Source organism: Cyanistes caeruleus, chromosome 2 (genome assembly GCF_971803275.1).
Source record: "Cyanistes caeruleus chromosome 2, bCyaCae1.hap1.1, whole genome shotgun sequence".
Lineage (NCBI taxonomy): Eukaryota > Metazoa > Chordata > Aves > Passeriformes > Paridae > Cyanistes > Cyanistes caeruleus.
In genome coordinates, this window is record NC_141702.1 from 15,306,811 (window position 1) to 15,320,863 (window position 14,053).

Consider the following 14,053-nt stretch of genomic DNA (forward strand, 5'->3'; position numbering starts at 1 on the left):
GCTATTAAAAGCTTTTAAAAAATATTAGGTAACATGTCATCTTTAAACACAGAAATAACACCATTATTCCAGTGAAGGTTTCTGGGCTTTGCACTAAGTTGAAGACTACTTTGAATATTCCTTAGTAAGACCTGCAATACCCTGTTAACATTCAGATGGAAAGGGTAAGAGAAACCTTTCCATTATTCTTACAAAAAAATTAATTACAGGGAAAATTAATTGCATGTTTAAACATATCTAATTTCATTTTCATAACTGCTTGAAATAGCAACAAAAAAACCCTCTTAAAAACACAAATCACACACAGCCAGAGAACAAGTCCAACGCTGCTTAACAGAATAAAGAAAAATCCTTAAGTGGATATAAGCAGATAGACCAGAGTACTTTGTATCTAGATAATGGGCTTGCAGGTGCAAGGCTTTTCTACAGACACAATGCCCATTACTGGCACATCTCAGAAGCTGTAAGGATTAATTACCAGGAATTTACGAGCCACCAAGACCTGCAAAGAGCTTCTCTCCTCTCTGCCTGAAGAATAAAGTCTGGGAAGTCACCGCTTTAAAACATAATCAAAGCCTTGGGAGCCAGAAGCACCTTCCCAGAGATTTTGCATGAGCACCATCGCAGGACCTGATCGCTCAGTGGTGATTCTACCAGCACCACTTGAGTCTCGGCAGTGAGCTGATGCCACCTCCCGGAGCTGCAGAGGCTTACACAGGCTTGGGAAAGCTACAGCCTCTGGCTTTGCTAAGTGCTGCTTATCAAGGTCCTCTTCGTACACGTTCTGCAACATCCTTTACCAGTTTTAACAATGATGGGAGACGGAAACATAAAACCCTGATCTGGTGATAGTTTATAACCATTGTTTTTTCTCCACCACAGCTGTATAAAGAGCCAGGGCAGGGAGGCAAAATAGTGCAGGTGAGGGACTTCTCTCATAAAAACCTGTCTGAACATTGAGGATTCACATGCTGTTTCCTGCAGCCCCTGTGCCCTGAGAGGGCAGCACAGTTGTACAGCAAACAGCCCCGTGCACACACCATCCCAGAGATTCCAATTCCAGTGTCCCCACCAAGTCCTGCTGTGCCAAGGGACATGGAATGTGTGAAACACCACCAACCCAGGCCAGCACAGCAGGTCAGCAGAGCCCCAGCCTCTGACTCACACTGCTGCCTCTGCAGCAGCCAGGAGCACACACAGGACGCAAGGTGAGCTGGTGCTCAGTGCCTGCTCACCCTCCAGCCTGTGTCCCAGCACCCCAAAGCTGTGTTCTTCCAAGGTAACTTTTTGTGAAAGCATTAAATACATCTCAAATCACAGTAAGGAAAATTATTTTAAAATGAGCTCTTCAGAGTCTTCCCCAGACTAACCCAAAGGATGGCTTTGCCTGCTTTTATCCACCCTGCTTCCCTTTTTGCTACCTTCGGCTTTGCAAGGGTATTTTGCCTGCAGTGCTAGTTCACCCTGGGGGAAAGCTTCAAGGAGTTTGAAGAGCTGCTCTCACCAGCTTGGGAGTTTGGTAATCAGATGTATGCACAGCCTGAATAATTGTGTTCCCTGAGCAGGGGTTTTGTTTTTTAAAAGATCCTCAACTCTGGCATTTGCATATTTTTATATTTTAAATTTACCTACACTGAATATTCACTCAATCCATTTCTGTATGAAAAAATGACTACACTCTTCTAGAAAAACATGCCCAAGCAGCCACATCAGCAGGTCCACCACCACCTCAAAATTTCTGTGAAATCCCTCAAATGAGTTTCACACCAGAAGATTCTGTGTGCAGCATCAGCAGTTCTCTAGCACATGGTGTCACCTCTCTTCTGAGACTACAAGTTCATGTTTTCAGTTTTTACAGCTTACCAGCCACACAAAGCCCGCTGGGCTGAAGGTAGAAGAGTTGGTCTCGGCACAACAGACACGTATTACTACAGCAGAGCTGCACAGGTATCCCATGGGAATTTAGGATTGCCTGTCAGATGACAAAGATTATCCTCCTACTTTAGAGTCTCCTCATTTGATTAGCTTTGGATTTAAGCAGCTGACTTCATTTTCATGCCATTTAAATCTTCAGGACTCTAGGCAGGAGATGACAACTAAAACCTAATCACGTCTCTGAAGCAACAACGAGACAGCCTGTCCTCTCCTTTTTGTACTGAACCACTTCAATTCAAAAGGAACATCATCTACTTCTCTCGACCCATCCTGTAACTCCTATTTTTGAGCAACTTCAGGTTACCTCAAGTTTCACAAAACAGTATTTTAGCAAACAGCTTTTCCAGTGGGCTAAGACAGTTACAGTCAGGTTCTTAATGTACAGGAATATTTGACTTACATTAGAAATGAAATGTAAGGCCAAGTGACTGCATCAGCTACATCCCCACCCCAAAATTGCCAGAAGAAAGAAAAACGTAACCGCAGAAGTTGCTCTGCGTCTTCAGCCTGCTGAGCAAGATTCCTTTTCATGTGTCCAACCTATTTTTCCAAGGGCAGTTCCGCATTCTCAGCTATATTAAGATTTGTTGTTACTTTTTAAAAAAAACGCATTTTCATCTCACCTCCCAAGATTCAACATAAAGACAGCACTTAAAAATAGAGCATTGTCAAGCCTGGGCACTTACAAACATGAGTCAAGCCCTCAAAAGTTATGCAGATTTTCTTTAAAACTGAGATTTGTAAAAGGATTTAGAAACCTGTTTTTGAGTTATTTTGCTTGCTTGGCAGCTGACCCTCTAGTCTATATTTGACTACTTATATCTAGGCTATCAGATAGCCAGGCTTTTCTCTCTAACCAAAGACAGGCTTTATTTTCCCTTTTTTTCTGTTGATTTTTTCCACTTTTCCTAATTCCTAAGGAGGAGGCTCCTAAGGCTTTTCCTAACTCCTTTTAACAAAAGCTGAGATACTCATTGAAGCAAATGGCTCCACAATGGTGGCATCTCAGATTAAATCAAAGAGCATGAAAACTGTGAGCTGCTACAAACTGCTGACCTCCCACACCTGGCATTCACCCCAACACTTTAGAGCCTCCTTTCCCCAACACCATGCTTGGTTTCCTGCAGCCTTTGGGGCAGCCCAGCTGCACACAACAAAAGACTGAAGACAGAAGGATTAAAGCACCTCCTCTGGGATCATGCTGAAAGTTAGCGTGGGAAGAAGTCAGACCTCATGACTTCTCTGTCTGCTTTAACCGACCCCTCATGCCCCTCCTCACCTAAGGTGGGAGAAACACACTGTGCCTACATTCAAATCCACAAGAAACAATCTTCCATTTTAATAACGCAGGAAAAAAATTAATCCGACAGCTCTGCTGTGTGCCCTCAAGGAAGGGCAGCAGAGACAGCCAAGTTCTTTCCACACAGCACCTTTTTTTAACAAGATCTGCCTTTCAAACAAACCAGGAAAAACAGACATAATTAAAGGGCAATCAAAGTGCTGCAGGAACCTCTCTGTCAGCGAGATGAAAGATGCCTTTTTTAAATGAAGGCTTGCATACCCAGACCTCTTCTCCTCCGTTTATCTTGGACACCGTACTCTTTTGTCACACAAAAAGCACTAGCAATTCTGATGAGTCCAAAGGCCACATATGCAGCAGCTTTAGATGAAATGTCACCTCTTGCAGGCTCATCTGTCCAGCTGGAAAGGAGCAGTGTAGGTTCTCACCTATGGCAGCTGGGGCTGCCACAGGCCATAGGGAGCAATTTGCTTTAGCACACCATGAACTCTGACTAGTCAGAGCAATCACAGGCAAGGGTAACACTATCCTGCAAAGACTTGTACATTCTTCTGGATAAGGACCTACACAGGCAGACTTGGGACTTTTCCAGGCTGATCACCTTGCTCCACATTTATTTCATTTCAAGAGAAGGCAGGTAAATGGTATTTATCTCCTCCTATCTATGATCCTTTATATTTCTGTGTCCAAAGGATTAAGATATTACTCAGCAATCCAAGTCCATTGGATATTTATTTCTCTACTGAGAATTCAGTTAAAAACTAAAGCTCTTTTCTCACATTAGTACACAAAAGCCTCTCATTTTAACCACAGAACAGTTTGGGTTAGAAGGAACCTTAAAGATCGTGTAGTCCAGTCCCCCTGTTATGGGCAGGGACACCATTTCACCAGAAAGACTCAAAATGCCATCTAACCTGGCCTTAAACACTTCCAGGGATTAGGGATCCACAGCTTCTCTGGGCAGCCTGTTACAGTGCCTCAGCACCCTCACACTGAAGAATGTCCTCCTAACACCTAATCTGAATCTGTCAGTTTGAAGCCATTCACCCTTGCTCTGTACCACTATAAGCCCTTGCAAAAAGTTCCTCTCCTGCTTTCTTTTAGGCCTCCTTTTGGTACTGGAAGGTGTTCTAGGATCTCTCCAGAGCCATCTCTTCTTTAGGCTCAACTTTTCAGCCCGTCTTCATAGAACACTTTCCAGGCTATATTATCTTCAGTCTATGTTATATTCAACTTACAACTGTCAGGATGTTTTTGATTTTGGATGACTGTGTTTGTACAGAATACAGAGTTTGGAGCCTACAACACAACAACCAGAGACAGGCTAAACTGCAATGAGCTTCTTTCCAGGGAATGCAGTTGGATACTGCTTTTCTTGACCTTGGCTAAATAGTTTTAATGTTATGCCCAAAACACAGTAGGCAAAGGGATTACAGTGGGTCTAGAGACCATTTTTCTCACACAAAGGCAGTGTCTTCCCCTCCCATAAAGAAAAATTTACTGGAAGCTCAAAGTTTGTAATTTCAATGTTGACAGCTGAAATCATACCATTCCTCTAAAGGTTCGGACAAATCTAAACAGCAAGGACCAAAAAAAAAAGTATTTTCTAAAGATTTGTCCCATATGTTTCCTATACGCTGCAAGCTGGCTGGATACAAAACATCTCCAGTCCAAAAGCCTTATGAAGTACACCAGCAGGGTTCCAAGCCCTTCTGAGAGGCAGAGCTGTCAGCCTGGGCACTACTTTGTGCCAGTGTAGCTATGCGGCTTCCAAGATTGGCTCTGGGTGAGAGCCAAGCAGCTTCGAGTGCGGGCAGGGCAAGCACAGGTCTGCCTGCACACATCCACGAAGGCATGTCCTAAGAAAGCAGTGCTGGGAAGACTCTTCTGTGTTTAAAAGAAAAAAAACCCCAAACCCACACTTTGGTAAGATCACCTGAGAGGTGGCTAATCTTACTGCTCTCACATTCGTTTCTTCACCTCCCACACGCACCACAGGTTTTGCATCAGCAGGAGGTGAGCCAGGAAAGAGATAAAAAAATTGGGCAATTCATGCACCTGTGGGTTCCTCAGCTGCCTCCTGCCTTTGGGATCGGATGCTCCAAAAAAGGCTTGTCTGGCAGATGGGTGATAGCACTGCATCCGCTCCAGCTCCGCTCGGGCAGACCCAGCACCATCCTGCTTGCAGCCCAGGAGAGTTAGTTTGCATTCAAACCCACCAATCCCAATTTAGGTGACTGACATAGAGGCCATCATGGGTCCCACAGCACATCAAGAAATTACAACTGGGAAATACAATCCACCTTCAAATAAAGAACATCCTCCTAGCAAGTTCACTTCATCAGCAAAACAAAAAGGAATGGTAATGAAACGAAAATACATATTCCTGTTCACAAAGAGCAGTGCTGATTGTTATTTCAACCTGTTCTGAGGCAAGGAAATATAGGAATGTCTCTGCTTACAACACCTGGGAAACCTGGGGATAATGGTTCCCAGTCCTACTGATGCTTCCTCCCACCCCATGCTTTGATAAGATAAAGCTGCTGGGCCAGATTTTGTTAGGTTGGTGGAAAGAAAGTAAAAACAGCAGTTTGGCAAAAGTAGTGACAATATGTTGAAAGAAACCAAACCAACAACAAAAAAAACCCCAAAAAAACCCAAGCCTAATGCACCCCCCCCATCAACAACAACATGAGTCTCCAAAACAATGACAAAAGCTGAAACATGACAAAACAACACAAAATAGGGAACTAAGTCTATAAAGGCACAAAAATGGCTAAGAAGAAAAAGCTGCCATCAGAAAAAAAAAGGAATAGAGAAAAGGAAAAAGAAAAAAAAAAATCACCTCCTAGTTTTCTCTATAGAAAAGCTAATGTCAGGAGATTTTCCTTTCAGCTTTGGGAAACATCCTGTGAGCTTGTACTTGGAAGACCAGAGGCTTGGGACACCAAATTCAGAAGAAATACTGAGTTGAAAACTTGCTTCTTGTAAATCAAGGGCAGTATATGCTTGTTTTCCAGAAAACCCAGGACAGAGTAGGGAGAGGTCAGTGTTAAGAGGCAGGTAAGCAATACTTGCTATGACTTTCCTATGCCACTGCTCCAAAGGCTGCGTGTACCTGTGCCACAAAGTATTTGTGGTCTGCAGCCTTGGCTGCACACCAATCTCTTTCCCTTAAGTATGTTTGACTCATCACATTTCATAGTTTCATTTCCAACTAGTCAAACCTGTACCTCCTCAATGCTGCTGAAGGTGACAACACCTTCTTTAATGAGGCATATGACTGCTGCTTCATTGGAATGGCATCCATATAAATGTACGCAATATTCATCAATCAAAAAAGTTGAAATTCTTCCTATAGTGAACACCAAGGGAGGATTATGCTAGAATAAGCTCTTAAAATAAATCAGTGGTGTACCACCCAGCCTCACTTCAAGTTGCAGCAAGAAATCCACCCTCTCCAAAAACTGAACTCCTCTAAACAAAATAACCTTGCCAACACATTGGAGGATCTGCCAAGAAGACCACCCTCATTGCCAAATTTTCTGCTTCAAAAGGCTATCCCAAATTAGACGCAAATTGCCATAATATTAGGACCATTCCACTCTTCTTGGACAAAAAAGAAGTAATAAAAAAAGCACTGTTTAATTGCTTTGTCATTCAGGGCATCACTTAAAAGACACCACAGCATCTTCCCTGTAGTGAAAGGGCAGCAAAAAACTCTGTCATGATATTCTTGAGTTCAGAATGCCTTTTACACTCTCTCCATGTATTCCCTTTTAGTAGAAAGGGTCTTTTCACACAGAGCATCTGGCTTACAATGCCTTTTTTTTTTTTTTTTTTGGAGGGAAGGAGTAGGAGGACAATAGAACCCTTAATGTGCAGTGACATCATTTTTGGCTACAGTCCCATTACCCAGCCTAAAGTAAGCCAGACCAAAGACCTCCATGGGGGCCCTTCTCTGGGAGCTGCTGGAAGCAATGCAGTGTTTCAGAAGGGACCCATTGGGAAGTACAGAAGGGGTGCCCCAGCACAAGGGCAGGATCCTTGCCCTGTCAAGAGCTACAGAAACAGGCAGGGAGGCTCTTGCAGTCACTGTGCAGACAAGAGGCCCCAACCCTCCTGCTCCACAAGGCAAGAGCTCAGACAGGATTTGAGCAATGCAGGATCCAGCAAAGCCAGTTAACCCTGGGGAAACCAATCTGTCCAGATTGTTCAACTGCCACTGACCTGAGAGCAGGCCATGTCCCCAGGCCAGAGTTAAGGGACAGAATTTGCTTCACAGACTAACGGTTAATATAGCAGAGATAACAGGACAACGACCAACATTATGAAGAGCAGTATGAAATGTGCATTTAGCTACACACATAGTGGCAATTTTCATTAAAAGACCATTATAAGGTACCAACCAAGAAAAGAAGAGCCTGCCATGTTGTACAGACCTGGGAAAGAGATGGATCTCTGCCTCAAAAACTCATGACCTGAACCAACAACCATTTCTTCTGACTGACATGGGGGACAAAGACACAGAAAGGCCTGCAAGGACTCCTATTCCCTACTTCCAACATCCCCATATTTCAAAGACAGGCAAGCCTGCTCAGTCAACAAGAAGGGGCAGACACCTCTCTCTAGAGAAAGCTGCATCCCAGCTCTAGACACCTTGTCCTTAATGAAGTCATAGACGCAGAAGATGACGAGCCTGTGTTCAGACATCTAAAAGCTTCTTTGCAGGAGAAGAACCCCACCTTGACTGTCTGCCCACGGCAGACATCCATCATGGGGTGGGAAACTGTTTGAAGTCTCCAGAAGCCTCAGGGTAACTCCAGCATTACCTGTTGCATGCAAGTGAGTATCAGTTACACATCTCATCAGACCCATCCGATCATGCTTCCACTCAAGCAGGATGCCTCCTGATTGAGTAGCTACACTGGCTTTCTTAAATACCCCATTCAACAACTCACCAGTTCATAAACTAATTTTCTAGTCCACCCTCTTCCCATTTCTTCTCACAAAACATGACTGTCTCCTCATTCAACTATTCCCTTCCCCTGCTCTGCCAGGTGATGGGATCAGACCTCACCTCTTAATACAGGTATCTGAAAGCCCACCTGAATCACTGCTTCCACATTCTGCAGTGTCTCCTGACAAACTTTCTAATCCTGACCTCACTCCTCTTCAAATCATAACCGCACCACTTCAGGGCAGGTTGCCTCTTTCGAAGCCTGGCCTTCCTCCCCACCCTCTGCTCCCTTCACTGTCTCAGACCAAGGAAGCTTTGAATCCTGGGCCCTTTTCCAGCTTGAACACTCTTGCAAAGATCAGAAAATACTTAAACCAGCCTCTGCTATGCAGCGGGTGCTTCCAGCAGCTCCTGTGATGTCCCAAAACAACAGAAGAGGGCAGAGGGGAGCTGCCAGAGAGAAGCACATTTGCTCTGAAATCCACAGACACGGTCAGGTCCCAGAGTGGGAAGCGTCTGTCATGCATGAAATACTCCTGGTTTCTACACCCAAGGGCTCACGAACAGCACACCAACACAGGCAGCTGTGGGACAATTCCAGCCGTGCAGAGCCAGGCTTGTCTGATGTGTCCAGTGACCAGAGCCCTGGCCATGCTCTCAGCTCTCCCAGCACAATGCAACAGGGAATGGGAAATACTTGTTACTGAGCCCATCTCAAACATCCTTTTTGTGTCCCACAAATCCACAGCTACAGAATTCACACCATTTTCTTCGCTACAGAAGGAGCGCATGATTTGTATGAAAGAGCGTTTCTTCACCAGAATGATGCAGTTTACTAAAGTGCCTCAGTGCCCCAAGGGCACTGGCAAAGCACTCTCAGGCAGGTGACACCCTCCTGAACAGAAACAGTGGCAGAGGTGCAGTATTCCTGTACATCCCCATAAGAAGGCAAGTACCTGGTCCTGGAGCTGCTAAGGGCAACTCCTTGTGATAACATGCTATTTCTGCCTTAAATCTGACACGCTCTGCGTATCCAAATGAGTAACTACATCCGAAATCCCTGACACAGAGCCTCATCACCTCCCATTTAACATGGCTGAACAGGATCAAATCATTTCCACAGCAAGCTGAAAGCAAAAGCAAGAGGGAAATGGAAGAAGCAGCAAGCCCAGAAAAAATCACCTGGCTGTGGTCCAGGTAACTCCAGGACTCAGGAAGCAAATTTCTAATGATCAAGGCTTGCTGGCTGGTTAAACATATTGTCTATGCAACACTTCTGCTGTTATTAAGTTTAAAACATTGTATTTATTACTGTGAAGGAATTTCTGTAACATCAGACACTCAGCTCTATCTATTCCCTGCTTTCTTCATATACTTTAAAACTGCTGTCAGGGGTTGGGAGGCAGGGAGGGAAAGGAAAAGAGAGAGCAAGAGCATACAAGGTAAATGAACCATGCAATAAAAATTGTTGAAATTGGCTCAGACATCTCCTGATAAGATCACAGAAGTTGAGAAAGAACTGCAGCTCTTCTGGTGAGAAATTCAGTCATTGACAAAACACATCCACTCAGGGAAAAAATGAAGTAAAACAGACACTTAAGCACATGGAGCACTTACTAAAAATGCCAATTCTTTAGATACTGAAGTCAAAAGTATTTTTGTCTTAATATGATTCTGATCCCAAGAGTGAAGGCTTGCACATTTGGTATCAACAGTCCCCTCTCAACGTTCATATAAACCTGGACTCTCACACACTAAGATCATTAATCTGGAAGCAAATTTGCCTCTGTAGCCAAAAACCAGTCTGTTTTACAGCTCCCCACACCACTTCATCCCACAAAGTTCAGCCTCAAGGTAAAATATCACCATGAGGGTCCTTAGATCTTTTCAAGATGCTATTGGCAATTTCATTACAGACTGAAACTACTCATCAGAGGTCTGTAGAGTAACTTAGCAATAACCACCAGGTAGGAAGGCATGGCTTTCCTTGGGGCAGCCACAAAGTTCTCATCACCAGCTGTGAGCTCCTGGGTCAGTGGCCCATCCCTGCTGCTGCAGAGTGGCTCAGCCAGCAGAGAGGCAGCTGCAGAAAGTGCTTCCAGCTCCTTGAGGACTTTGTATTGTTCTGTCTGCATGATCCACCCTGTGTGCAAATCCTAAGCCTTTGCATACCTCATAGACACTGACTACCTGGGTTTGTTAAATGTTTGATGGGCTGTGGCAGCAGGATAATACTTACTGACTCCTGACAGCTCTTCTGTTTGTTCACAAAGTGAAGTGCTTCATGTTTTACAACTCAAGTCAGCCTTTTAGCATCCTCCAGCAGATAAGGTCCTCCCTGCCAGCCCTTTCAAACTGACTGAAGTCAAATCTGGTGAAAAGGGAATCCTGGCACCCAACACCAGCCTCACAAGTAATGCCCCACACAGTGCAAAGCAGTACTTTCAGCAGCAGCACACACACAGCTCCTACTGCTGTCTGCTATGCATCCCAAACTTCTCCCACAGAGCTGAAACCTAACGGCAGTACCGATACAACATTTTCTCCACAGCCCTTGTGCAGGACAGAGCAGAGTTTGTGGTGACTGCAAGCTCTATCCAGCGACACCAGCCCTTGCTTCTCTGGCAGAGCGGAAGCACACACAGCTCCAGAAAAGGACCTGTGTTCTTTGCTGAGAGGTCCCACGTCCCCCCAAGCCAGGCTCTCCCTAGACAAGGCACTCTGCAGCCATCAGTGGTTTTCCCCATGATGCTGGTGACCACTGGTACTGCTTGCTGGTACCAGTTACTAGCACTGCCAAGGAAACAGCCAGTCACCAAAGACAGACAGAAACCATTCCCAGTTTTTAAAGAAAACCCAGTTAGTAATGAAATTCTCAAAAGAAAACTCCTTCACTTTGACTCCAGCAACTAACCAGTGAAGAATGCCTTTAGAACTGAGCTGGCTCCACACTTTGACCTGCTTTCCTTGAACCTAGAAGATGTACAAGCCTTTTCCAGAAGCCAGAGTGGCTCAAACAGCTGCAGTTAGCTTCTAGCTAGGAAAGCTTCCTGTACTTACACACCTACAAAAGTACCCACAGTTCTGAGGAAAGATCAAACCAGAGTTCACCAGGAGGTTGTTCTAGTTTGAAATAGGTCACTGGGTGTTGGGATCTGCGGTTTAAGCAACGCATGCTTTGTGAGCTCAGAGGCTACAGCTGCTCCCTCTTTGGTGGAAGGCAAGCCCATGGCTGGAGCCTGAGCTGCCCCCCACCTCCTGCGGGGATGCTGGGGGAGGCTGCGCCCGGTGCCAAGCCCAGCTACGCTCCATCACACCTCCCGCGCCACTCCATCGGCTCGGGACACGCTCAGTGCTTCCTTCTGTCAGTACTTGTCTCTCAGGTAGGCCCTTCTGCCAAGCGCCCTAGAGCAGTTGCAAAGCCCTCCCAGTTGCACATGCAAACCTCTTAAGAAATAGCCAGAAGGTTTTGCCTAATGTAAGAGCGTAAACAAACTTGTTACATGCTAATCACCAGGTAGGCCACACACCCTTCCCTTCCCCCAGCCCCTGAATCTGCTAAAAGGACAGGAAATACAATCGTGGTCACACACCTTTGCTTCCTCATTGATGTCCCAGGTGAAGGATATGGCATTGTACGCGATCTCCTCAATGTTGCTGATGGTGTTGAAGCTCTCCTTGTAGTCAGCTGTCAGAAAGAAGGGTTCAAGAGAAGATATCACCCGAGTCCTTAATCAGGTGCAACAGCCAGAAACTAATTCTTCAGCAGCCCCTTGGGGGCAAAAAAAGCTGAACTGTACCTTAGGAATGGATGTTGAAAGAGGCTAGAAATGGTTCTCACAAAAAAAAACCCCAACAAACAAGAGGAAGCAAAATGGAACTTGCAAAAATTCTAAACTAGAAACTCTTAGAGAGAAAGGCAGATCCTAAATATCAGGTGTTCTGTATCATAACCTGCTATGTGCGGGAAACTCTACCCTGTATGGCAAGGACATAAGCTCTCAATAAAACTCCTTCAATAACAAACAAAGATTTGCATGCGCGTCTGCTTTAAGTGCCAAGTGATTAATCCCTGCTTTGATTCACAGAAGGAAGGGACGAGGAGTAACCCAGCCTTCAGCCAGAGAAGGCTGGAACCCAGCCAGCCCCAGCCTTGTCTGGAGGCAAGTGGAAATTTGCAGTGTTTTCTTTTTTTACATGTACCAAAGACGAGTTGCGAGCAAAGCTGTGGGAAGGAGGATCATTAGTCTTGAGGTATTTCTACAAGGATCTTGTCCTTTGAAGAAACACAGTATTTAGGACAGCCACTGTGACCACAAGCTGTGATTTAGCTACAAGCACCAGGACATTCTAAAAAAACCTGTTGTCTGGAAGGGACTGTTGGATCTCCCAGTACAATACCCTAAACCCCACCAATCAAAATCCTCCAAAAAATCAGCCTCTTTAATGAGTCCTAAAAGCTACAGCATTAGCTCCAAGCAATCACAAACCATCTCTGGGCTTTCAGCAAAGCTATGGATAGCAGAGAAAGTGATTCAGAAGTTCCTTAAAAAATCAAATCTTTAGCAGAAAACTGAACCTTGCCAAGGAATTAGGTCTGAAGTTTGACATCAGCAATGAGAGTGTTCCTTACCTATGTCAATGCATCTTTGTTTGGCTGTGTGCTGTCTTGAATGCCAGTATTTCCAGTGCCTGAGCTGATCTTCTCTTGTTTTGTCTTCAGCAAACACAACCATAATGACACTCTGAAAGGAGAGAGGGAAAGATTAAAAAAAACCAAACAAACAAAAAAAAAAACAAAAACAAACCATGAAAGAGAAAAGAGAAATAGAGAAAAGGCCAGAGAGTACATTTTGGTTTGGAGCTTTAGACTTTTCCACTTGAGACACACCACTGCCAAACAGGAAGGCAGACAACAGCACTTTCTGGGTCATAAACAGAGATGAGCAGAACTGCTCTTCTAACTAGAACTCAAGGATCTCATTCCAGGTGTTGCATCACCTTTACACAAGTGCTGACACCACTTCTTAACAGTCTGAGCTGGGATGGGTTGGTCTGGCAGTAGGTGGACAGCAAAGGAACGAACACTGACGTAAGAGCACAGGTAAGCTGGCCTTTATGCTGGTGCTCTGGTCTAGATTACTGCACTCTGGGAGAGTTTAAGGTTACCATCATACACACCCTCCTTCCCAAGAAACCACAAGTGCTGTCACTCACTCGGACTTTACTGATGGGGTGATGGATTCCTTCAGTGCTGCTGACTTCTTTCAGCGTGATTGGGTAAAATTGACCTTTATTCAGGTAAGTCATTGTGCTGTCCCCAGGCTTCTGTCGGAGGGACTTGGAGGCTTCCAGAGTGTATTCAAAGTTATTCCTATAGAGTGAAGAGGGTAGTGATTGCTAAGGCATTTTCCTGGAAAGCTGATTAAACGTTCCACATTTAATTTGGAGAAATTCCAAAGTCGTTAGTTGACTCATTAAGCCATCAACAGGCAAAGAAGTTGCAAAACAGGATGAGCCCCTTCTTCAACCATTTCCTTCATGAATGAACATTTAAGAGAAGTTCTTGGCAAGCTAAATCCTAAGACACATCAGCAGGCAAGACTGGAAGGTCCCAATTCAGGCTGAGAGCAGCAAGCTGCTCTCACGGAACAGAAAAGTATCTATTAGCAATTTAATTAAAATCACAAACTAATAACCTACTCAGTGGCCAGCACCCTCTTGGTCAACTGCAACTATCAAACAGCTAATTTACTCCCCGCCTCTGGAGTTCAGAGTTTTATTTTTCCTATTTCTGCTGTAGATTTCCAGCAGACTGAGAGCAAGACAGGCAGACCAGGGAGGAGGGCACAGCTGAA

The 14,053-nt window shown here is 44.8% G+C and overlaps 1 protein-coding gene across 3 annotated transcripts in view; it reads right to left on the minus strand.

The window, feature by feature from the left end:
• GRHL1 (grainyhead like transcription factor 1) overlaps positions 1-14,053 on the minus strand; it is a 46,815-nt gene that overhangs the window by 17,443 nt on the left and 15,319 nt on the right. For all 3 annotated transcript variants that reach the window (XM_086875886.1, XM_086875885.1, XM_023922586.2), the window contains 3 exons: positions 13,413-13,569; positions 12,829-12,940; positions 11,789-11,883 (listed from right to left, as the gene is read on the minus strand). In XM_086875886.1, coding sequence (XP_086732012.1) covers positions 11,789-11,883; positions 12,829-12,940; positions 13,413-13,569 — 364 coding nt within the window. The remainder of the gene's footprint in view (positions 1-11,788; positions 11,884-12,828; positions 12,941-13,412; positions 13,570-14,053) is intronic.